This window comes from Nelumbo nucifera, chromosome 3 (assembly GCF_055504915.1).
Source record: "Nelumbo nucifera cultivar China Antique chromosome 3, China Antique-T2T, whole genome shotgun sequence".
In the NCBI taxonomy this organism is placed as follows: Eukaryota; Viridiplantae; Streptophyta; class Magnoliopsida; order Proteales; family Nelumbonaceae; genus Nelumbo; species Nelumbo nucifera.
The window spans coordinates 11,651,371-11,677,254 of NC_142651.1; the positions used below are offsets into that span (position 1 = coordinate 11,651,371).

At 38.7% G+C, this 25,884-nt stretch overlaps 1 protein-coding gene across 1 annotated transcript; it reads right to left on the reverse strand.

Annotated features, from left to right (window-relative positions):
* Nucleotides 1-926: 926 nt before the first annotated feature.
* Nucleotides 927-18,099, reverse strand: LOC104596057 (serine/arginine-rich splicing factor). The gene is made up of 6 exons (XM_010257068.3): nt 17,226-18,099; nt 16,443-16,494; nt 3,440-3,529; nt 1,831-1,895; nt 1,533-1,691; nt 927-1,451 (listed from the first exon to the last, which is right to left on the reverse strand). The coding sequence occupies exons 1-6, from the start codon at nt 17,913-17,915 to the stop codon at nt 1,383-1,385; spliced, it is 1,125 nt and encodes a 374-aa protein (XP_010255370.1). The 5' UTR covers nt 17,916-18,099; the 3' UTR covers nt 927-1,382.
* Nucleotides 18,100-25,884: the final 7,785 nt, after the last annotated feature.

Sequence of the window (25,884 nt, forward strand, 5' to 3'; positions counted from 1 at the left end):
GGTACCAGTGCTTCGTATCATGTTTTTGTTGACAGTAATGAGCTCTGATCTGAGAAAATGTTAAATTTAACATTGCTTCAAATTGCATTTTTTCGATTTCTAATGCATTGTTTGGAGAATTGTTTTTTATGAAAAAACTGTTTCAAACATGTTAACGTTTCATGGAGCATTTGAACAACTATCAAATTGTTTTCTGGAACAATGACATCAATGCCAAATAGATGCTAATTAATCACGTTAAAAAAGCATTTGAACAATTATCAAAAGTGGATTTTAATCTTTTTGGTGGGGTGAAAGTATTTTAAGGAACAGGTATCAAAAAAAATTTCAAATGCTCGTTGAACATGCTTACACCACTGTGCATACCTGATCCAAACTGTCCGAAACCAGACCGGATGTGGGAGCTAGAGTTCTTCGATCAATACAAAGCCCGTTCGAACAGCTTTTACAGCCTTGCAAAAGATATTCCCAATGCAAGGCTGCAAGAGACTGTTGAATGGATTTACACTGATCTAAGCCAAACTCAGGGTTCTGACGGAAGAGAGCATCCATTGCCAGGGTCTTCCCATTTGTTATATTTTATAGTTAAGAATAAAAACAGAAATATAGAGCACAACAATGCTTACAGACGGTAATTACAGTGGTTCAACATTTACGCTGTGTTTGGTTGCAAATTTGCACTAGTATAAATGCATGGGAGTGCAAATGTAAAAAATGCAAATTTTTGCTTGATTTTTATTTTGGATTTTACTTTATTCTGCTTCATGTCTTAATTTACTTCACTTGCACCGCAATCAAACAAAATAAGTTAAAATTTGAAACAAAAATAAGTCATAATTTTGCATCAATGCAAATTTTATTTACATAGCAACCAAACACAGCCTTAATAACAATGACATACGTGCACGAATAAGAGGAAATGGATCCTCGAATTGTTATTTGGATATAACATAACAAAAACAAACAGTTGAAAAATACCTCTTTTTTTAAAAAAATTCGTACAACCCGTATTTGCCACAACCAATCACCTCTTTTTTTAACTCAAAAGCTAAAAATCCAGGCACATATTAGCAGTTCTACACCGCCAGCTAAGGCTGGATTTTGATTCATTCTCTTGTTCATTGACATTTGCAATCCAAATTCCCATTTAAAGCGTTTTCAGTTCAGACGTTCGATGTGAAAAGTTGCGTTTTGCAGCATCCATTGGTAGGCGCATCTTCCCTCGTCTCAGAAGATTCAACAATTTCTTCTTGGCAAGATGATGGAATTGGAAAACAATGATGGCTGACCGACAAGAGAAAGCAACAGATGTTTATCATGTTTCTTTGCGTGGACAAGGACAATCAACTCCATCATAGTGCTCAAACAATTCTCAACTCCCTTCAGCTTTTCTGTCCATCTGTAACTTTACGAGCTCGATCTCTCCAAGAACCCCGTTGCTTCGCAAGCACCTATTACAAGACAAGTTTCCTTTTCTTATCCGGTTGCCCACAGAAAACAAGCGTAAAAAAATCCTAAAACCATGTCTTTACCTTATCACTTATAAGGTTTGTCAAAGTCACACTTTGATTGCTCTCTTTGTCATCATTGTCCTTGGTTGGTTTCTTGTCTGTAACTACAGGTGGTGGAGCAGCTGATACTCCGAACATGGCCTCGTCATGAGCAGCTTTTATTTGTTCCTCCTTTCTTGCCTTTATAATTGCATATATGGAATTTGCATAAGAAACAACTGAATATGTATTCAAAGAAAAATGGAACCTCGTTTCTCAAGCTTTACATTCCAATTGATCAAACTAACATGTAGAGTAACCAAATAAATAACCATAGTACCTCCACAGCAGAAAACCGGAAGCTCTGGCCAATATGTTTGACCAATGCTGCATCATCGTCCGCCACTGTAAATTGGATGAACATGAAGTCAAAGTTCCAAGAAATTTTAAAAGATAGAAATAATAACAAGGGTTCTCATTGAATAATGAATACGTAATAAAAAAAGGTCAATATAGTTTCCGCCATTCAGGGTCTTGGGAAGGGTATACTGCATGTGGATTTAACCTTTGGCATTTAAATTTCTTTCTTGTTCACCAAGTGACCGCAATAGCCCCTCAAGTTGTGTGTACAACCTTATTGCGAATGTGTGTGTGTGTGTTTAGCCAGCTCCTAAGACTGAGATTACATCCATTTATTTGTTTATTTGGTTCCCAAAATCTTTTGTATTAAAGGGAAAAACATGCTGGTGAACTTTGTAAAATAAGCTTTCAGATCACAAAGGGAAAAACAGTGTCATCTAGTGCACAGCGATTAAAAGCACTCTCTTGAATATCTCTACCGATTAGAGCAACGACAGGTCCTATCACACATTAGCTATAAGCAATCATTGATTGGAATTGATTTGCTGCCCTCTTTGGTTGCAGGTGGTTTTCTCCTGACAAGCTGGATGGCTTGTTTTAGCCCTACTGGCATTAGTTGCACTAAAAGGAGGGGTAAGATCCTGTGGAGGTGTACTAGAGCAGCACTATTTTGACTGGTTGGGAGGAGAGAAATGCAAGAATATTTGAAGAAAGAGAAAAAAGCAAGGAAGCCTTGATTGAAACAATAATATTGAGTGTCACACTGGGCAAAAAAACATGAAGTTGTTCTCAGATTCTTCAGGGCTTGGGGTGTCATTGCTGCCTCTTCATCTACAAGACAGAAATCTGTTGACACATGGTCTCCCCCATTAGATGGCTGGAAGAAGCTGTATTAACAGACTGATCATCGAGGGAGAATCGAAAACTGTGATAAAATGGCTGTAGAAGGTAGAGGGTGGCATGGCAGTTGAGAAATGAACTCAAAAGATTTAAATGGTTAAGGACATGTCAATTCGTGTGAGATGGGTGAGAACTGCCAACAGCTTGGCAGATAGATTAGCTAAGCAAGGGGTACAAAGAACACCTCTGTTTTGGGCTCAATTGTAACTTTGGTCTGGGTCAGCTTTCTAAAGCTGGGTTTCTTTCACAACTTCTTGTTGTAACCAATTTTTTCTTTTAATCAATGAAATCTTTTCTGTGTTGCTGATAAAAAAATTATTAATCATTAATTTTCTCAATATAACTTCTTCAGGGATAAAGGGTTTTTGAACTATTAAGTCCTTTTCTTCTTTCATTAGGAACAAATTGTTGTTTCTTTGAATGAAAGCAATATGAAATTCTGTAAAGCTCTGCCAAGTTCACCAACATCACAATGATTATCCAATTACCACATTAATGTTCACATGTATATCAGAGTTACTAGGAACTGCACAGGCAGAAAAATGAACCAGTAGAAAACAGAAACCCCAGCTGCGGTAGATCCAAGATAGAATTGTCAATATTCTTGACAAAATACAAAACAAGGAAGTTTTAATGTTTTTTAACTTCTAGAATGAGTAAGGATTTAAACACAAGAAGAATGAGCCAACCTTCAATTTCCTCATCATCAAGTGGGGCATCCTTGTTGAACTCAAATCGTTCCCATCCAGCACCCATGCCCATTGTAGCATCCTTATCAGCTGCAGAACATATATTATCAGTACTAGAATGAATATGAGCTACCACCAGTAAATGATAATCATTCAAAATTACATGCAATTATAATTGATGTACTTCTTGCCTTAATGTTCTCATAAAATTTTTAACTTCCTATCAAAAGAATTATCTTGTGTTTCTTGCACAAGTTGAAGTCCAGCATTTATCTGAGTACTTCATCTGTGCCCTTTTTCTGAAAAGACACCTAACCATGGACATGGTAGGTTGACATGTATTACGAATTTGCTGCTCTTAACACCTCCAAGGAGTTGTCACATTTGAGAAGAGTGTTGTAAAAAGATACAGTGGTTTAACCATAGTGTATCCTTGCTGATGTTTTCAGAACTGGGGCTTACACAACCTGTTGGAACATTTGCCCCATCAAGCTGTATAAAGTCTCAAAGAAACAAAGAGCTTGTGGAATCTCTCTTGAAGTAGGAAAGTTATCACAATAGTTATGCCATCAGGGTACCATTTGGCACTAATTGCGACACGAGGATCAGCAGGGGATAGAATAATGGCTTGGAGACTTAAAATACCAAAGAAGACTTTTGCAAATAAAAAGGCCAATGCAAAATCATGACCCTAACTATCCAGGGTCTTGGGAAGGGTATTTGTACTAACCTAAACTGGTTATTCAAGTGAACTCCCAAGGATAGAAAATAACCTAGCATATGCTCTAGCAAGAGAAGAGGTAAAAATGAGTAAATTAGGTTAAAGCACCAAATGACTTGATGTAAAATGACACTTGAGTTAAACTTACTACATCCTTTTCTAGAGGGGCCAAAAATTGAAAAAACAAAAAATTCTTAGGTGCATTAGATATTAAAGTTCAAAAGCTAAGTTTCACATAGGTTTAGAACAATGAACAATTTAAAAAGAGAAAGCATATGGTGAGGGCTCATCGACTTGGTTAAGTGAACATGAAATGTGATTTTCAAAATCATCATCATCGGCACTATACCTAAATAAGATTAGCAGCAAGAATTTTACTCCACCATTCCACTTTCAAACCAAGGGATAACTCAATGTGAGCTCTTTTGTTACCTTGGTTCCATAGTTCATAACAAGGGAGAGAATGAGGAGGATGCCACCCATAGAATTAGAGCAGAATAGGTGAATACCACTTAGGTTAAAAGAAAAAAAATTCAAAAAAATATGTTGTATGGAACAAAGTGTTGGGCAGTCAAAGACATGCCCAAAAAATGTGTGACAAAAATGCGAATGTTGAAATGGATCAGTGAAAGAAAAAACTAGAAAGAACTGAGACATAATGAAGTCATTTAACCTAGGAGTAGCTCCAAAAAGTGATAAATGAGAAAAGTAAACTACGATTGTTTGGTCATATGCAAAGAAGACCATTTACAACACCTGTAAGAAGTGATTTGTTACAAGTTGAAGGGACTAGAGGGTCTAGAGGAGCTAGGGGAAGATCAAAAAGGACATGGTTTGAAGTAGGAAGAAATGATTTAAGCACTCGTAATTTAACAATGGTTATGGCACTGAACAGAATGGATTGGAGAAACAATTCATTAAGTCAACCCCATATAGTTGGGGCATGGATTAGATGGTGATGATAATGATGACCATACATCTCAGCAACAAGCTTGAGTATGATAGTAGTTCAAGAAAATCAATGTTATTTGCAAGACTAACATCTATGTTCTTGGGTACACCAAAAGAAAAACCCAGCTTCTTGGATTTAAGCCTATAATTGATCTCTCTCAAAATAGACAATGCCTAAAGCTGCTTAAATAACAACAAAAACAAGATTCAAGCAAAACAGGAAGTAACATATACAATTTAGAACCAAACTAGAATAGCAACCAAGTAAATATAACGGATACTGTCCCTACTTTGGCCAAAACTCTCTTAAAATTGCATTCAAATTGTGTGATCTTCAACTCTCTAGAAAAATTTATGAGAAATTGTGCAAAGGTGTCTGGACATGATTTTAGCATCAAGCAATAAAGGTGCATTTCAAAGTCTAGTAGCAAAAGGCTGAAATTAAGTTAGGTTTATGAGATCTTAACAGCTAACATTAGGCTGGTTAACTGGGGCTTATGGAAAATGAAAAAAAGGACCTTAGAATAACAAGAAATACCAAAAATAAGAATTTAGAATTCTAACCATAACTGTTATTAGGATTTAAGGTCAAGAATTTAGAGGATCAAATTTAAGATTAAAGCTATTTAAGAGATGAAGTAAGCATCAAAGTGGTCTTGATTGTATTTTCAATTTTTTGCCTTTTTTTTCTGCATGTTCTGATTTATAGGTTATGAGGCAATTTGGATATTTTATATTTTGATGGTGACTGTAGAAACCACTGATGTGGTCCCCACCTCTTTCTATTGTACTCGTATACAACTACTAGTTATTTAAGTGTCAGTCCACAATTAGTTGTTAGTCTTTTATTAGGACTTTAATTGTTGTCTTTTATTAGGATTTTAATTTTGCCATGTAACCAGTCTTATCCTTACTTCAGAATTAATATAAATAGAAAGAGGGGGGAGGCAGATTAAGTATCCTCTTCTTTTCTGAAATCTTCTTCTCTTCTTTTCTCTTTCTCCACTCATTCTCTCCTCTCATCCTCTTAATTTCCTGTTGATTATACACCACAGCTTGGGCTGTTAGTAGTCTCATACGACTACATGGTATCAGAGCCAACCTAGGAAATCTTATGATAGTCTGACATGGCCGGCTGCATAAGAATTTTCTAGGGTTGGAAAATTTCCAGCAAAAAGGATCATCGGCTGAGTCTTGGAGATTGTTGGTGAAGCATCAGAGGATGACCAGCGATCAGGAAGAGTCAGAAGGAAGAACCCTCAAGATTAGGGTTCAGACTTATCTTTGAAGGTTGCGGCCAGAGTTTTGCTGAAGTAAGTCAATCTTTTCTATTAAAAGGGTTACCTTTGCTGGTTATTTCAAAGGTTCGACTGAAAGTTTTTTCCTCCAGAACTGTTCTTGATACATTAAAAGAATAGTTTTTTGGTTACTTTAAGAGGTGTGGCTGAACTGGTTGTGTTCTTGGCTTGTTTCTTGACCTTTGACTGGTTCTAAGTTCAAGATTCTAGTTACTTGACTATCGCCAATTCTAGGGCTGCTGTTAGTTTCAGCCTTGCACTCTCAGCCCTGCACTCTAAGTTGTACTTGGAAGGTTATCTTTTTTGGGTGGATTGCCGACCTAGAAGGATAAAGTAGGTTCGGCTGATAGCAAATTCTGGGTGTAATTACCCAGTCTCAGTGATACAAAAGGCATTTGTTAATCTTTTCTTGACAAAGAATGGAGTTTAAGAGCCAAGGGGAAAACTATTTAGGGGTTGGTGGTTCTGATAGCATACCTGAGAACAGTTTTCAGATTACCACTGTAAAAATTTGATGGGTCAAACTACCTAGAGTGGGCCCAATCAGCCATGATGGCTATTGGGGGTAGAGGAAAGCTAAGCTATTTACTAGGAGATGTCAAGGAACCAGCCAAGGAGGACCAAATATATACCAAATGGGTTCAGGAGAACTATTTGGTTATGACATGGCTGTGTAACTCCATGAAACCACATATCAGCCGAAATTATTTATGGGCAAAAACAGCTAAAGAAATTTGGGATATCATGAAAGAAACCTACTCCCAACCCCTCAATGTTGATAGGGCCTATGAGCTAAAATGTAAGGTGAATAACCTTAAGTAAGGAGAGAAGCCAGTCTCGGTTTATTTTTCCACCTTGAAATCCTTGTGGTATGAGATTGATCACTTAGAAACAATTGAGTGGGAAAGCCAGAAGGATGCACAGACCTACAGAAAGCAGGTTGAAACCAATAGGGTATTTGAATTTCTAGCTGGTTTGAATTCTGAGTATGACATTCTGAAACAACAACTTCTAACAATAGACAGTGTGACTCTATCACAAGCTTACTCTTTAGTGCACAGTGAAGAAAGTAGAAGGAAAGTTATGTTACAGCATTCGCCACTTGAATCAGCCTTGGCAGCAACTAAACCCAAGTTTGGGGGGATAAGGAGAGAGATATGAAGAAGGAAGACAAGAAGGACCTAATATGTGAACATTGCAAGAAACCTAAGCATACCAGAGAAACCTATTGGAAGCTACATCCTCATCTAGTTCCCACAAAACTCAAGAACAAAAAGGGGAATGCTAATACATCTGTTACTACTGATTGTGCAACCTCATCAGGCACAAGAGCAGCACCACTAGACACTCTAGCTGTTGTCCGAGTTGCCTTGACTTAGTTGGAAAAGGAGGTTGGTAATTCAGCATCATCATCTCAGCCAGTCACAACATCAGCTCCTCCCACCTCAGCATTTGCTCATTCAGGTACACGGGCCTCAACTTATCATGCTTCAGCTCCAAGTAACACTAAACATTGTTGGGTAATAGACTCAGATGCATCTGATCATATGACTGGTTTGCCTTCACTATTTACTACCTATCACTTATCCTCTGGTAAAGACAGGTGTTTATTGCTGATGGATCACTTGTTCCCATTTCTGGCAAGGGAGACATCAAGTTGTCTAGTGCCATTTCTCTGTCTTCTGTTTTGCATGTTCCTAAACTTAGCACCAATTTACTTTCAGTTAGCAGCATTACTAAAAACCAGAATTGCTCAGTAACCTTTTTTCCTGATCGATGTGCTTTTCAGGACTTGGAGACAAGGAAGGTGATTGGGACTGGCTGTGAAACAAATGAAATCTATCTGCTTGGAGGAAGTTCACAATGGAACGGTAGTGAAGTTAGAGGGTCTTTTGTTTCTCAATCTATTGGTCAAGTCATGCTTTGGCATAACCGACTAGGTCATTTATCCTTTAGGTCTTTGAAAAGCATGTTTCCTAGTTTATTTAAATCTATCTAGATGTCCAGTTTTAAAGTGTGAAAGTTGTGAGCTTGCAAAGCATTGTAGAACAACTTATTCATTAAGTAATAAGAGAAAAGTGTTCCTTTTTTACATTGTGCATACCGATGTTTGGGGACCATATCACATCACTGCTATGGGGGGGTACAGATACTTCTTGCTGTTTGTTAATGACTACACCCAATTTTCTTGGATCTACTTGATGCGTTCTCGATATGAGGTCCCTACCCTAACTCAAACCTTTCATCAGATGATTTTAACCCAGTTTGGGGTAAAAATCAAAATTTTCAGATCCGATAATGCGAGAGAATACTTTAAAACATCACTAGCCTCTTATTTTCTTAACCATGGGATTATCCATCAGAGTACCTGCCCTCATACCCCTCAGTAGAATGGGGTAACTGAGAGAAAGAATAGGCACATATTGGAAGTAGCTAGAAGTATCATATTCAACTCCAATGTGCCTATACATTTCAGGGGAGATGCCATTCTCATAGTTGTCTATCTCATCAACCGAATTCCTTCACGGGTTCTTGACATGAAACCCCCATTCACTCTTTTATATCCTAATAAATAGTTGTTTTTTGTCCCTCTTAAAACCTTTGGTTGTACCTGCTTCGTGCAAACTCTTGGCCCTCACTGTTCCACATTTGACCCTAAAGCCTCAAAATGTATTTTCCTTGGTTATGCACAAACTCAAAAGGGATACTACTATTACGAACCTGCTTCAGGAAAGAGATTGTATCCATGGATGTTACTTTCTTTGAAGATGTACCTTATTACTCTAGGGTTTCTTCTCAGGGGGAGAGTAGTACGATTGGGATTAACACATCAGAAGTCCCTTTACATGTTCCATTGAGTAAAGAAGGGTGTAATGGGGAGGGTTGTCAGAAATGTTAGGATTTGAGAGTTTATCGCAGATGATGGAGGCAGGTTGATTTCGGTCATCAGCAGTCCAGGCCAGCCCCAATTCCTTTTGAAGATTCAGATCCAGGTACTACATCTCTTCCAGCTCCCATTACAGATGAGTCGTCTGTTGTTGAGCCTTCTCCATCTTCTAAGCCCTCACTTCTATTGAATGACCTTGACCTTCCCATTGCAGTCCGTAAAGGCAAACGCCGTTGCACCTCATCCACAGCCCGTTGTATCTCACAATTCTTGTCCTATGATCACCTGTCTCCCTCTTACAAGTCCTTTCTTACATCCATTGCTGATATTCCCATTCCCAGAACAGTATAGGAAGCCCTGACCATTCCTGAGTGGAAAGATGCAATGAAGGTAGAAATGGATGCCCTTCTGAGAAACAATACCTGGAAGCTAGTTGATCAACCCAAAGGGAAGAAACCAGTTGGATGTAGATGGGTGTTTACTATAAAACATAACGTTGATGGTTCCATTGAAAGGTATATGGTCCGGTTAGTTGCAAAGGGATTTATTCAAACTTATGGTATAGATTACTTGGAGACTTTTGCACCAGTAGCAAAAATGACCACTATCAAAGTGTTACTATCTCTTGCAGCCAGTTACTCTTGGCCCTTATTCCAAATGGATGTTAAAAATGCCTTCCTCAATGGAGACTTGCAAGAAGAAGTGTATATGCAGTTACCTCCTGGTTTTTATAGTACAGAAACAAGTAAGAAGGTTTGTCGGTTGAATAAAGCTTTGTATGGACTAAAACAGTCCACCAGAGCTTGGTTTGATAGATTCAGACAAGCCCTTGAAAAGTTTGGCTATGTACAGGCTCAATCAGATCACACCTTGTTTATTAAGAAAGTGGATACTTCCTTGACTCTACTTGTTGTATATGTGAATGACATTGTAGTAACAGGGAGTGATAATAGCGAAATTGAGTCTCTTAAGAAACTTCTCCATCAAGAATTTAAGGTAAAGGACCTGGGAGAGCTACAATATTTCTTGGGTATTGAGGTAGCTCGATCCAAGCATGGAATCTTTGTTTTTCAAAGGAAGTATGTCCTTGATTTGTTAGAAGAAACAGGAAAGTTGGGTGTTAAGCCAACTGATACACCTAATGAACAGAATCACAAGATTAGTGCAGAAGGTGGAGAGCCTTTTGAAGATAAAGCTATGTTCCAAAGATTAGTTGGTAAACTACAATATCTTTCCCTTACACGACCAGACATCAGCTATGCAGTCAATATTATTAGTCAGTATATGCACTCTCCCAAAACTACCCACCTACTTGCTGTTGAGAGGATATTGACATATTTAAAGAGGTGTCCAGGCAGAGGTGTACTATTTAAGGATAATAATCACATGAAGGTAGAAGTTTACACAGATGCAGATTGGGCCAGTTGGGTTGATGATAGAAGGTCTACCTTTGGATATTGTGCCTTTGTAGGAGGTAACCTTGTTTCTTGGAGGAGTAAGAAACAAAATGTTGTTTCTCGTTCCAGTGCTGAAGCTGAATATCGGTCCATGGCAAATGGTGTGGCTGAAATACTATGGTTGAAATCACTGTTTGATGAATTGGGTATTACCTATGAGAAACCTCTAATGTTGTATTGTGATAATCAAGCTACTATTAATATAGCTCATAACCCGGTACAACATGACAGAACCAAGCACATTGAAGTCGATCGACATTTTATTAGGGAAAGGGTTGCATCTCAAGAAGTCTGTCTTCCATATATCAGCTCCAACATGTAGCTTGCCGATCTTCTCACCAAGGCAGTTTCAAAGAATAAGTTAGAAGCAAATCTATGCAAGTTGGGAATGACAAACATCTATTCCCAACTTGAAGGGGAGTGTAGAAACCACTGATGTGGTCCCCACCTCATTCTATTGTACTCGTATACAACTACTATGTGGTCCCCACCTCTTTCTATTGTACTCGTATACAACTACTAGGTATTTAAGTGTCAATCCACAATTAGTTGTTAGTCTTTTATTAGGACTTCAATTGTTGTCTTTTATTAGGATTTTAATTTTGCCATGTAAGCAGTCTTATCCTTACTTCAGAATTAATATAAATAGAAAAGAGGGGGATGACAGATTAAGTATCCTCTTCTTTTCTGAAATCCTTCCTTCGAAATCTTCTTCTCTTCTTTTCTCTTTCTCCTCTCATCCTCTTAATTTCCTGTTGATTATACACCACAGCTTGGGCTGTTAGTAGTCTCATACGACTACAGTGACCAATCATTGTAAGTTGTTAATATTAAGCCATTGTTAGGGTTTGTGTGAAGTTCCAAAGCCATCTCATCAACAGGTCAGAAATTAGGGAGGGAGGAGCTTTCTTTGAGGGAGAATGAACAAGAATTTGGATTTATTGCTCGTAGATCCTTTGTTGGTATTTCCCCTAAGCCCTAACTCTCTTCTACTACTCTTCTATTCTCTATATCAATCCTAACAGCTATAGAAAATCAATTTCTGTGTTTCATCATCCTTTCACGAGTTACAAAAAAAGAAATCCTTTCACCAGTTGCAGCAACTCGTCCTAACTTCATAATTCCTTAGTTTCTTCCATGGGATAGAAAAAAAAAGAATTTTAGGAAAAATTGAATTTCATCAGTTACAAAAAACAAAAAAAAACAAAAAAAAAATCCTTTCATCAGTTTCAGCAACTCTTTCTCTCCTTCATAATAATTTTCTTCTGTGGTATGAAGAATTTTGGGGGAAATTGTCTTTTGCTTAGTAATCATGAGAATATGCTAGAAATGATCAAGTCATCAAGATTGACTTAAATTCATACTAAAGATTGTAATGTAGCTAGCTATTGGGGATTGTTCTCGAATTTCTGATAAGGCTGTGCTAGCTCATGAAGTATAGAACAAAAACCAACAGGAGATGGTTGAGAAGAATCCAGAAGGGATCTTGTTGAAGAAGATGGTATCATGGGGGGATGAGGTGATGGAAGATTATTAATTTGACAGTTCTGTTGATGAAGTTGTTCTAATACACAAGGAGATTGATCTAAACAAGGTGAGCAAAAAAGAAGTTCAGAGTGCTTGGGTGTGTAATTAACTTATTTTAGTGGGCGAGAAAAATGCAAAAAAAAAAAGTGTTTGTGCAATTACAAGAAAGAGAAAATAATCTACAGCATGATGAAGAGTGCAATTAAAAGGATAAACGGAGACATTACTTGGGCATTGAGGCCTAATAAGCTTTTGGGGGAGTGAACTCTAAGTACTTTATTTGAAACATGTCTGTGATTGGTATGATTTTTCTTAGGTGGTGGAAAACCATCAGGGTTGTTGATTCCTTTTTGCTTGTTCATGTTCATCATTTTTTCCTTTAGTGAAATTTATCTTATTATCAATTAGACTAAGTGTAACAAGGGTTCTCTTCGTCGCGCCATCAAGTGCCATCCACTGTGCCTACAGCCGCAACTCCAACGTCCAAGTGTGTGCCATGGGTGGGCTAAACATGTACTTTTGTATGGGGGACTGCCAATGGCAATATTGTAATATTGTAGTATGCTTTTTCATCTTTTTGACGTTTCTTATTGTCACTCCCCCAAAAGCTTAACGTACTCTTTGAGGGGAGGTAGGTAGTCGAGTGAGCTCATAAGCGTGTAAAGGTTAAGCACGAGATCCCCTCGACACTGTACTGTGTGCTTGTGCTTACCACTGATTAATGCAATACAAGTAGCCTTTTGCTAATTCGTGTGCCTTCTTGTTGCCTTTGTGTGTGTGTTTGCTTTGTTTCGTAGGCTTACTCGCCCATTTCGAGTGCCGCACGGGGCCCCAACGATTACCCCCGTGACAGTTGGTATCAGAGCGGGTTGCTCCTCAACGCTCGTGACCCTTGCATAGCAACACTAGTGGTGGCGCAATGAAGCACAACAAGGAACTCACCGACGAGATTAGGCATGGCCTTGCCCATGCGAGGGAGACTGATGAGTCTCTAGGCGTTGAAGCCACTACAGAGAAAACCCCAGGGGGTCGCACATCCAAGACAAGCAAGCTTGACAAGTCAGTTGACACGCTTGCTGCCTTCGACACACGCATCCTTCGCTGTGAAGTGACTGTTGGGGAGATGCGTGACCGAGTAGAAGAAATCCACTTGAATGTGGAAACAATTGAGAGCTCCGTGGTGGATCTAGAAGCCCGTTTAAATGGCATTATGAACGAGGTCCAAGACGTCCTGAATAGAACCCTCAAGGAAGTCCTTGGAACAAAATCCCGACAAGAAGGGAGCTCATCTCGATCCAACATCCAAGACCAGGTGGATGAGATGAGAGCTGAATGGGTGGCCATGAAAGTGGCCATGGCCTCTCCCTCCGACCTCCAGACTCAATTGGATGATCTAAGAGGAGACATGACGCTCCTCAAGAGACTAGTGGCCAGCACTCCAAGCCCCTCCACAACACTGGCCCCTGCTCGGGTGAAGATTCGGGAGCCCACACCTTATGCCGGCTCCCGAGATGCTAGAGAACTTGACAACTTCTTGTGGCAAATGGAACAATATTTCCATGCCGCTGGCATTGATGATGACCTAACGCAAATTCGTACAGTGATTATGTATTTGACTGACATTGCTATGCTATGGTGGCGCAGGCGATGCCAAGACATTGAACGGGGTACGTGCACCATCGAGACATGGGCTGATTTCAAACGAGAACTAAAGCGGCAATTCTACCCAGAGAACGTGGAGTACCTGGCACGGAAGAAGTTGAAATCACTCAAGCATGAGGACTCACTCCACGATTATGTTAAAGAGTTTTCAGCCCTTACCTTGGAGATCACGGACATGTCCGACAAGGATCTACTGTTCAACTTCATGGACGGACTGAATCCATGGGCCGAGCTAGAACTCCAATGCCGCAACATACAGGACCTCGCCACGGCAATGGCAGTGGCGGAGCAACTCAATGAGACCAGCTTGTCAGATGAAGAAACCCCTAAGCCAGAAAACCCGCGTTCCCCTAAATCGAGTGGGGGAGCAAGCCCCTCACGCCCTCCGTACGACAACTCCAGCTTCAACAAGCCAGCAAGACAAGACTATGGGAAGAAGCCACAAGGAGAACAAGGCCCTCAGCACCGTTACAAGCCTAGAACCGCTGGGTCCCCAATTTCTTGCTTCCTTTGTGGGGGAAATCACTTGGTTCGCAATTGCCCAACCAAGAAGAAGATCAATGCCCTTGTCGCCAAGCTCAGTGATGACGAGCAAAGTGATGAGGAAAAGTCTGTACGGGCGCCTAGAGTGGGCGCCCTTCAACTCTTCAACGCCATGGTGAAGAAAGAGGCCAATCATGAAAGGCCAAAGAAAGCCCAAAGGGGGCTGAAGTATGTAGACATCCTCCTCGGCGGGAAGCAGACTCGAGCCCTTGTTGATACAGGGGCCTCCCACAACTTCATCTCAGTTGCCGAGGCCAAGCGACTCAATCTGAACACTGTGAAAGAGACAGGGTGGATCAAGGCCGTGAATTCCGGGGCAAAGGCGATTGAAGGCATGGCTCGTGGGGTTGACCTCCAAGTTGGGCCGTGGACAAGCAAGATTAACCTTTCAGTGGTACCCCTGGATGACTTCCGAGTTGTCTTGGGAATGGACTTCATGAGACAAGCAGAAGCAGCACTCCTACCTCACATCAACTCTTTATGCATCTTGGACGAGCGCTCCCCTTGCATGGTACCAGTTACGACTTCTACTAAGGTTCATGGGAAGCACGTTTCTGCACTACAACTTTTTCACGAAGAAGCCTTGTTCAACACCAACATGAAGGAAGCAGAGAAGTTCCCCACTCCACTGGCGGAAGAAGCCGCCCCTCAAGCCAACAACTACAACAGCAACAGGAAGCAGCAGGCCATCCAGCCGTCTACACCTCTCCAGCAACAGGGTTTGTGCGTGTCGACAACCACCAAGCAAAGCAGAAGACCCAAGGCCGTGACAAACTTTGCCCACACCTACTGCCACAACCATCGGGGAGAGCGAGTGCCACCCAAGCCATTTAGGGGCCACATTCACATTATCCCTCAAGATAAATCCCGTAGTAGCCTTGCGAGTCACCCTTGGGGAAAAACGCATGGGAACCAACACCCAAACAATCCAAAATACCATTTTGACCTAGCCTTGGCCACCAACTTTCCTACCACCATCAGGAACAAGTCAAAATCCTACCTTGAAGCAGCCAAGCAGGGACTTAACTTAGGGACTAGCCATAGGTTTTCCCCACCATCGAGAACATCCACTAGCAATCTACCCAACCTACTATCTGGGCCTTGGAAGAAACCCGGTTCGTGGAGCAGTCGAAGAACCTTCTTTCACCAACAAGAAGTTGAAGCCTCAAGCAGAAGCTAGTCTTCGAGGACGAAGACTGAATTGAGTGGGGGAGACTGTAACAAGGGTTCTCTTCGTCGCGCCATCAAGTGCCATCCACTGTGCCTACAGCCGCAACTCCAACGTCCAAGTGTGTGCCATGGGTGGGCTAAACATGTACTTTTGTATGGGGGACTGCCAATGGCAATATTGTAATATTGTAGTATGCTTTTTCATCTTTTTGACGTTTCTTATTGTCACTCCCCCAAAAGCTTAACGTACTCTTTGAGGGGAGGTAGGTAGTCGAGTGAGCTCATAAGCGTGTAAAGGTTAAGCACGAGATCCCCTCGACACTGTACTGTGTGCTTGTACTTACCACTGATTAATGCAATACAAGTAGCCTTTTGCTAATTCGTGTGCCTTCTTGTTGCCTTTGTGTGTGTGTTTGCTTTGTTTCGTAGGCTTACTCGCCCATTTCGAGTGCCGCACGGGGCCCCAACGATTACCCCCGTGACATAAGGGCACATGCCATGCCAGTGTGCAAGTAAAGAACTAAAGATAAAAGGTTAAAAAATGAAAAGGCATTTAGGTTTTGAGTTTTTCTTTTACTATACTTCTTTAAATGTCTCAACTTAATGATTAGATTTAAAGGTTACAATATTTGGACAACTACCCTTTGCAAGAATTAACATTATACAATACTATTAAAATATTCTGATTAAACTTTTATGTCCTGGATGTGAAGCCAAGGCAAGTATTAGCATTATATAATGACAGATAAAAGAAAAGACATACAGAAATCATGGAAGAAAAGCATACCAGTTTGTGAGAGTTGAAGTTTCATCTTGGCTTTAACTCTTTCAGCTGGAGTCTGCAAACAGTGTCATGTTTTACAATCAAAGACAACAAAAGTAATGTTGGCAGAAAATGGCAATAGAATCAAAATGAAAGAATAAACAAATAAAATAAAATACCAAAAAGAGAAAATAGTTTTATTGCTGCATAAAAATAATCAGTGCAGGATTATGTGATTTAACATCACAATGCCAAGGAATACGGTTCTCTCCAACTAAAAGTCTCCAATAAACGATGAAGCAGATCTAACAGCCTTAGCAACAATATCCATAAAATTTCTGCAACTTTTCAGTTTAATATCCCAGTTCCCTCCATCCAGCATGTTATACACTTAAATGTCCCAAATCTTTTCAATGAGTCGAATACAAACGAGGAAAAAAGGACCTTGCTCCAGCGTATAAAATTAATCACTTTTTAAGTTTGACTTCCACATTAGCAATACTAAATCAGAATTCCCTACTTAAATCACCAAGTTGTCTTGTAAATGGAGCACTTGCACTTAAACCATTATAATTGCACTTTAGTTAAGCTCTCAGATCACCAACCTATCTCCCATAATAACCCCAAAGTAGCATATAGTCCCTCAATGAGCCATTTCACTGGATGTCTTAAGGTATCTTACATTTTGAGTAAAACAAATACGGTGGAACAGAAAGAGGATCTATGTTTCACGAATATCGGTAATTGTGGGTACTGAGTGCAAAATATAAAAAATGAACATGCATATTCTGCAATTGGTATACTAACCATATCTGCATAACCCTCAACGAGTCTTGAGTAGTCGATTCCACCATTTTTGTCCTTCTCGCTCTTACCCTCTCCTTTATCTTTGTAGCTGTGGCCTCTACTCTTTTCCGACCTTCGGTCCCGAGGGGATGAACTCCTGCTTCTTCCTCTACTTCTTCTTTCTCGAGAACTCCTTCGGTGCCTGCCTTCATCATGATAACTTGGAGACCTGCTCCTCCTCCTCTCGCCCCTTCTTTCTCTATCTTTGTCCCTGCTGGATGAACGATGTCGACGCCTCGACTCGTGCCTATCTCTACTTCTACTTCTTCTCCTCGACGATTTATCTCTCTCTCTACTAGAAGAACGACACCTACTGGCTCTCGAATCGTGCCCTGCATCATACTTGCTTCCATCTCTGCCTCGATTATCAGAATCCCTGGATTGATTTCCAGAGCTTGGTTTCTTCTTTAGTTTATTTTGAATGCTTTCGAGCTGTGCTTGTCTTTGGAGCTCTGCAGCTTTACCGGGACTGGAAGCCCTAACGAAATTGCTGAGAAAGGAAGAGGAAGATGGGAGAGCAGAACCTCTAACGGCATCGTTAGTGGTATTTGAAGACTGTGAGGAGAATCCAAGGCCTTGTTTGAATCTAGCAGCGCCTTCGCCTTTCCGCGTGAGCTCGTCATAATATGCAGCGGCCTTCTCCTCCTCCATTGATGAGTTTGGGAGATTAAAAAATTATTTGAATGAGCAGCATCTACAACCAATGCACAGGCACATACATAAGGATTTGAATCTTCGAGGGTTTCGATTTTACAGCAGAATTTTTTTCACAAATCACAAATCAGGGCGGAAGAGGGAAGAACGGAAGAGGGGGTCTGCTGTTGCAAGTTCGGATCTACTTGGATCCGGTTATGAGACAAAAACGCGTGGGTGTGACCCAGGGGCTAGGGGTGCAAGTCAGGACGGGTTAAGTCAACCCTAATGTAACCCGATGACTGGGTTGGGTTGGCATCGGTCCATCGAATTGGGTTAGATTGGGCTTTGGAGTGGCCCAAATTTTCAATTCTAATAAGTCTTAACAAGTTAACAGGTCGGTGAATATGGCAAGTTGGCAACTGAATAATCAGCTTAAAAATAAATGTTGTTGAATATGTCCTTTTGGTGGAAACAACCTTGTAAGAGCATTAACGATATGCTTGAATTCTACAAGGTATAATATATGACATCTGTTATGGGTTGAAATTGGACATCACTACCACTACTTCTAACACTAGTTTGTTTTATTAGCCTTGAAACTCACTTGCTATCATCACCTTCTCCAATCATAGCCATCAAAATGGCATTTTGTATGGACAATGAATAAGGCCCTGTTTTGCATATTTTTTTGCGTGGTCTATCTGTTATTTATAAGCCCGGTAGACTGTGATTCAGTCTTTTCCTATTTGGTTTGTAGCAGATCTAATCGTCAAAAGCTGATACATCGAAAAGATACGAAAAGCCTAAATCGAGTGATTTTTGAAAAATTCTAAATGAAGCTTTTATATTTTTTTCTATTCATTTTCGTACGAAAAGACACACCTTAACCAAACAGGCTTCAGGCTATTCATACATTAATGCAAAAGCTCAATACTTCTTTTGATTGTTAAAACTACCAAAAAAAGCTCCCTAAAAAGACTTACTAAATGACCCCTAAATCAAGATTTCAACTAGTTTGCTATTATAATCGACAGGGGTGGGAGATGGTTACCTTCACTATCTAATTAAAAAAAATTAAACAAAAGCCAATAACTTAATCTCACCAATCCAAAATGATATCTCAAGATTTCAGCCATCACAAATCCAAAAAATAAATAAAGAGAAATCTTTACCCCACCTTATAATTTATTATTTTCTAAAACCTCCATCTATAATACATTACCCCCTCCCCTTTATGTTCCCAACTTACAAATAAATAAAAATTTGTCATATGGGGGAATCTAAAAATTTCCAAAGAAGAATAAGTGAAGCCACTATTGCTCATACAACACGTGCCATTTCCCTCCTCACCCCCACATTTTTTCTCCACAATACAAAAATTGAGCCCTTCCAAAAACTAGCCCTTCAACAAAAATACATATTTCAATAATTTTGCATGTAATATTACTAAGATGATTGTTAGAGGTATTTGTTGAGTTAAAATGGGGTTATTTCAATAATTTTGTATATAAAATAATTTATAAAAAGGTAAAATGGGTATTTAGAAAAAACTGGTGCGCATCAATCTAACGTTTTCCGTCTGGGACAATGGTGAAAAGGAGGTTTTTGTTGAATTTCTCAAAAGTTCAGGGGATGCATTTGTTAAAACGAAATTATAGGGGAAGTTTTTATGATTGTCAGAAACTTCAAAGGAGGTTTTTCTATTTTACCCTTTTATTTATCCATACTTCCACCTATGATTCACCATCCCGACCCCTCAAATTTTGTTTTATCCCCCCATCTGTAGGAATGGCAACGGGGCGGGTTTGGGACGGGGCACCCCCTCCCCGTCCCTGCCCCGAAGTCACGATACCTTGTCCCGTACTCGCCCCGTCTTCGGTGGTGGGGTGGGTTCAGGGCGGAGCATCCATTCCCCATTGAGGACGGGGAATCCCCGAATTTTCCTTGCTTCAAAGCAATTACTTAAAAATTATCTATTTTATGGACAATTTATATATAAGATATAGGAATTTGGGGGTATTTTAAAACTAAATTATAATACTTTAGGGGTAATTCAAAAATAAAATTATGGGATCCTAGGATTTTAAAAATTTAGGGAAAACTTAGAGATATTTTAAATATCAATATTAAATATAGATATATTTTACTAATTTACCTTCAGGTTCGGGGAATTATATACAAAACCCGTCCCCACCCTATCCTTGTTTAGGGTCGGGGAAAACCCGCCCAGTTTGGGGCGGGGCCCCGGTTTTACGGGGGAAATTACCATCCCTACCCATTTGTCACTATTTCAAGGATACAAATTGTATTTATATTAAAGTTTATGGGGTGATTATAAAAAAAAAAGTTTATGGGGTGGATTGACCAATAAAAACCACTTTGCAAAAAATTAGAATAATTGTTTATTTTAAAAATAAGTGTTAAAAAGTAACTTTAAACCACCCTGTCCTTGTGAATTGTCTTCTCCAATTGTACGTGAAGACCTTTCATCAGGCAACCTACCAATCTCGCCCAACAGATAACTCGCAAAATTTTTCAATTTTCTGTTCATCGTAATCAATGTGAAGAAGGCAAAAATCTCATCTTTGGCTAGTGGTGATGGTGATATATATGGAAGATACGTTTCCATAGAGGATTTCAAAATCAGCACAATGGTTGACATGTTTATCGGCATCATCATTCTATAAATTGTGTTTAACTAAAACCCCATCTTTAGGTGGGTAAGACAATCCAAGCTGATCGACAGACAAATAGCAGAGCATCGCTTGATGATGAAGATCTCGCCACTTGATGGAGAAGAATAGGCGACACGAGATATTCTAAGTAGTTACTAGTACAAGAAGAGCGATTTTGATATTAGAGAGGTTGATACCGAGATTTGTGATGAAGACGACGATGACACAACGAGAACGAGCTATTCAAGTTCTGATCTTTCGAACTCGATAACTTAGTAGTGATTGGTATAGATAGAGCTGCCACCGTATGAAATAACCCATCTCGATATATGCCAATCATGCCATTGCTATTGGCTTGATTTTGTAGTTGTTCAACGGTATATATATTATAAAAAATGAAAGAAATATTGTCATCGTTTTTGAATTTTAATAGTTTTGGGGTTTATTTTACATCAGAGAATAAGTAAGTGCTTACCTTTCTTTGGTTTTTGTGCGAACCCTTCTTTTATTCTGGGTTAATTTTTTATAATAATTTAATCAACTATATGAATCAAATATTGTCATCCTTCTTTTTTTGGTTAATTTTCTTTAATTTATTATTATTGTTGTTGCTAATATAATTATTAGTACAAGAAATTATTTTTCCAGTTATTTATTGTATTTTCTTAAATAAAATAATAATTTAATAATTAATGCCATGTGGGCCCATATGTGTTGTGAGGGTTAGAATTGTCATTTTTTATCAAAAATATTTCAATATAATATTCATGAAATAACTTATACATGCATTTGTTAAGTTAGGATTATAATTGTTATTTCCACAGTTAAGTGTAATGTTTTAAAAAATAACCTGGAAACAGAATCATTCTGGCCATCGGTTTCCAGGTCGATGGTCTGACCCTTTGGTTCGAATGGATAGCCTATTTTGACAAACAAATTAAAAAATAACTAAAAATAAAAAATGGTCGAAATCCATTGAACGGGTGGACAGTTTAACCGTTCGAGTCAATGGGTTGTTGACTTTTTTAACGATTTTATGGCCAAAATCAGGTTTGGGGTAAAATGGAACTCGTTGCCTGGACAGTTCTCGGGCCGAACAGTTCGGCCGTTTGAATCAACGGTGGTTCGAAAACCTTGGTTAAGTGGCTCCCCAAACGGTATAAACCAAATAAGTGTAGTGATTTGAAAAATTACCCCTAAATGCTAATAATTATTTAAACAAAAAAATTTGATGAATAATTAACTTATTTGATTTTTTTTGTAGTAAAACCTTAATAATCAGAGCAAAAAACAAAATCATTCAGGACAAGCTCTTGAATTATTAATAATAGTTAGGCTTCAGCCAGGACAAAGCCCATCCAAACAGCTCTTACTGCCTTACATTAAGAATATCTCTATACTGATATGCTTTATTTTATAGAGAAATATTTTCAATATGCAAGATTGGAAAAAGCTGTTAGATCGGTGTGGGCACAGATTTGCCCTCATGAAAGCCGATCTCCTATAAGCTGGCATTCAAATTCGGTACAATCGGTGATTATAATTAATGGGATGGCTTCATGGCCGTGTATGAGATGTGAGATCGTGTGATAATGATGATTAAGAGCTTTTCATCACCCAATACATCATCACTCTATGGAAATTATGGTCAATGCGCAATCAACTTATTTTTGGATCCATTGCACGTTATCCATGATATCTCATGCTTTGTGTCTTAATGGTTAATAATATTTTTCAAAGGGGCACAAGTGGTCTATTAAGTTGTTCTTCGTGCTACTATATTGACCAGGTTGTACATATATATTATTGTGGTTGATGATCTTGGTGGTAGCTTCATGAAAAGCCGGTTCAAATCATGGTCGTGGTTCCATATGCCCATGCTGTGGGAGATTCTTAGCTAATGATTTTTTTAGCATAAGTTGATTTTATTTATTTATTTTTTTCATATTAGTCGTACTCTGAATGTAATTCCTCTCCTCTCGGGTGGAAGGTAATTCCTCCTGATGTATTTTTAATAGAGTATTTCTTTTTTATGAAGGTTTAAAATATATTTCATTTATTTAAGATATTGATACAAAGATATGCCAATAAGATCAAATAAAATTTAGAAACAATTTTCAAGAAGAACAAAATAAAGAGATGGATGAAGAAGAACCAAAAAAACTACTACAATTAAATAAGGTGAATTAAATCACCAACAGAAGTAGATAAGTACATATAAGAGGTGTTTAACAAAGACGAAAACTGACAGTGGAAATTACAAAGCCAAACATCCATGAAACTATAACTTCCAACCAATCCAAACCACAAAAGACAGCATGGCCAAGAATTGTGGCTGTCATCCAACACACCGGAGAACTGTCAATTCTGAAGTGCCATCAAATACATTGGAAAATTGTAACGTCCAACCACAATGTCAAAAAACTAAAACTGCCAATCATAATGCCGGAGAACTATAATTACCATCCAGGACACCATAGAACTGTAACTACCATCCAAATCGCTGAAAACAGCAATAAGTGAAGCAATTTCCACTGGCGGATAAAGCAGAAAGGATTTTAGACAAAGAAACTCCATATCAAACTGCCCATACAAAGGAAGAAAGCATAAAAAAGATAGCAGGGAAGAGGGGAGAATGGGAGAAGAACGAAAAAACAAATGAACAGATAAATGGAGAATAGAAAAGGAGAACAGAAATTGAGAACTGTAAAAACAAATGGGAATGGGGAAGACATGGAGAACACGATAACTAAAGGACAGAGAAAAGAACTAAGAAATGAACAAAAGAACTACGGAAAAAGAAACGAAACCTAGAGAGAGCTCGAGATTAATCCTCTCTGGAAACAGAGAGAGAGAGAGAGAGTATTTCATGCATAAGATAACAATATTGCCCCACATGCACATTGCAGAGTGTATTGGGAACATCTCCCATACTTGTCATTGGGACCCAATTCAGGGTTTGGATGTATTGTGGGGCCTAGATTTGAACTCCTCATGTGTTAAGCTGTTAGCTACTTCTTAGGGTAATTCCTTTGAGGCTGGATTTCCTACACTTGTTTGGTGTGTGCCTTGGTGCACTCTCAATATATAGGATGGTAACATGTCATGCTTGTATGGCTCTTTAACTGAATGGAGATATATTCCTCACAAGGACCTCACAACCACATCCCACTGTATATTGGGAACATCTCCTTATGAATAATAATAAATATAAATATGGAAGATGTTCTCGGTGTGCAGCCAAAACATGCTATGAAGTAGGTGTGAGAAGTGCTCTCTGAGGAGCATATCCAGACTTCCTACTACTCACCTGTGTGGGAAAATTAAACGGCCCATTACACTTTGGTAAAATACTTAAACATACCCTCAGTTTTTCAATTACACTTAAATATACCTTCTCAGTTCTCACCATTATTTTTGACAATTTGTTCAAAAAAGACAATCTTGCTTTTTGTCGAAACATGAAACAGGATTATCTTCTACCTTTGAGACATCACCTGCAATTTGGTGGCTTCTTCCACAATACAGAATCACAATCTTGTTGGTTTTGGAAAAAGTTTTGAATCAAAATCACAATTAACCTAAAAATTTGAGAAACAAAAAAGGCATATCTTTTCAATGCCTCCCTCTCGCATTGTCGACAGATTCTTGGATCTAATCAGCTTCTATACTTTCGATTTCAAATTTGAAAGATTTGTTAATTCAATTTTAAACATCTTTTTTTGGTCCTAATTAAGCAGATTGCACAGTAACTTGCAGGTTACACACAGGTTTTGTTAATTGATTTCATGTTTTTCATTTGCCAAAACTATTCTTTTTCCTTCTAGTTGTGGGAGAGTTTTGTAGGAGTTGAAATAAATTTTGTTAAAAACACCATTAAAAATTTAAAACACAATTCTTTTGTAAATCGAGAGACCTTTCAATTAGATTTTTTTCTTCTTTTGATATTTTATACTCAAAAATCCCCGTTGGCATTGTTCAACGAAGGTCTTTTTTTTTTTTTGTTCTACCTTTTTTGCTCTTTGGAAAGTTCTTTTTATCCTATAAGATTTTTTGCCCCCAGAGGGATCAAATGAAAAATCTATGTGAATGGTGGGAGAGAATGTGCAATAAAAAGGAAAACAAATCCTTGTTTATAAGGGAAAAAATAACTTTTGTTTTATGGGCTGTTTGGAAAAAAAGGAATTCCAAAGTTTCTAATGATGTTATTACCCCCATTCCATTAACCTTAGAAAGAGCTCTTAAAATGTTCTTGGAAACTATTGATGGGGGTCAAAGTAGTACCCATGTCCCAACTCGCAAAATTTGGGAACAAATTGTATGGTCAGCTCCAAAGTACTGATACATTAAAATAAATTCCGATGCATCACACAATAGTGAAGGGAAGTGTTCTATGGCCAGTGTTGTTCGTGGCCATCTTGGCCAGGTACTTGCGATTAAAGCTTATAAACTTGGCACATGTTCTATAAATCAAGTTGAAGCTTGGGCTGCTTGGGAAGTCCATGTCCCTATTATCATCGAAGTGGATTCATCTCTTGCATCAACAGAAAGGTGGTTGTTCCCTAAAAGCTAAAAGGCATCATCTCTAACTGTCTTCAGAGGAGAAATCTGATCGAAGGAGGTCTCAAGTATCAACATGTTTATAGGGAGGCAAATCAGGTGGTGGACTGGCTTGCTCGCGAAGCTCTTTCTTCCTCTTCTTCAACTCTAGATTTTACCATCTCATATCTTCTTTCTCATTTGTTTTTCTGACTTTGGGGACATACTACCCCGTTGTGTTTAGTATATTTCAGATTTTATAAAAAAAAAAAAGATTTTATACATGGTGAATTGAAACTTGGATATTACTATATTTCGATTCAGATTTGGGTTTTGGTTTGAGAAATTCAAGGTATGTTATTACCATCTTTGCTACAATTCACTAGGCAAGGGGGGGGGGGGGGGGGGGGGGGGAGAGAGAGGGTTCTCTTCTAACTTGAAAAAAGGGGAGTGGTTTTTTGGAATAAACTATTCAAATATTTCATCAAACAGGTGGGGGGGTAGGTCACACATTATCAGCCAATAACAAGGCATAGACTCTTAAAGGGGCAAAAGGAGATTTTTAAAAATTTAAATGAATCACATGATGTCACTTATTAACGATTCTTAAAGGTATATTTAAGTCCAATTGGCGTATATTTAAGGCTAATCTAAATTAAGTCAATTTGTGAAAACTGAGGATATGTTTAAGCCTATAAAAGTAAATTATTAAAAAAGAAAAGTAGAAAAAAAAAAAACAATTTGAGAGTTAGGAGAGAACAAGACAAGGA

Bases quoted from the DNA above. Each gene is read 5' to 3' on its own strand.
- LOC104596057 (XM_010257068.3), bottom strand. From the start codon at position 17,915: ATGGAGGAGGAGAAGGCCGCTGCATATTATGACGAGCTCACGCGGAAA. The intron at 3,530-16,442 runs GTATGCTTTTCT...TATGTTCTGCAG, and splicing joins ACTTCAACTCTCACAAACTG to CTGATAAGGATGCTACAATG. The intron at 1,692-1,830 runs GTACTATGGTTA...GCAATTATAAAG, and splicing joins TCCGGTTTTCTGCTGTGGAG to GCAAGAAAGGAGGAACAAAT.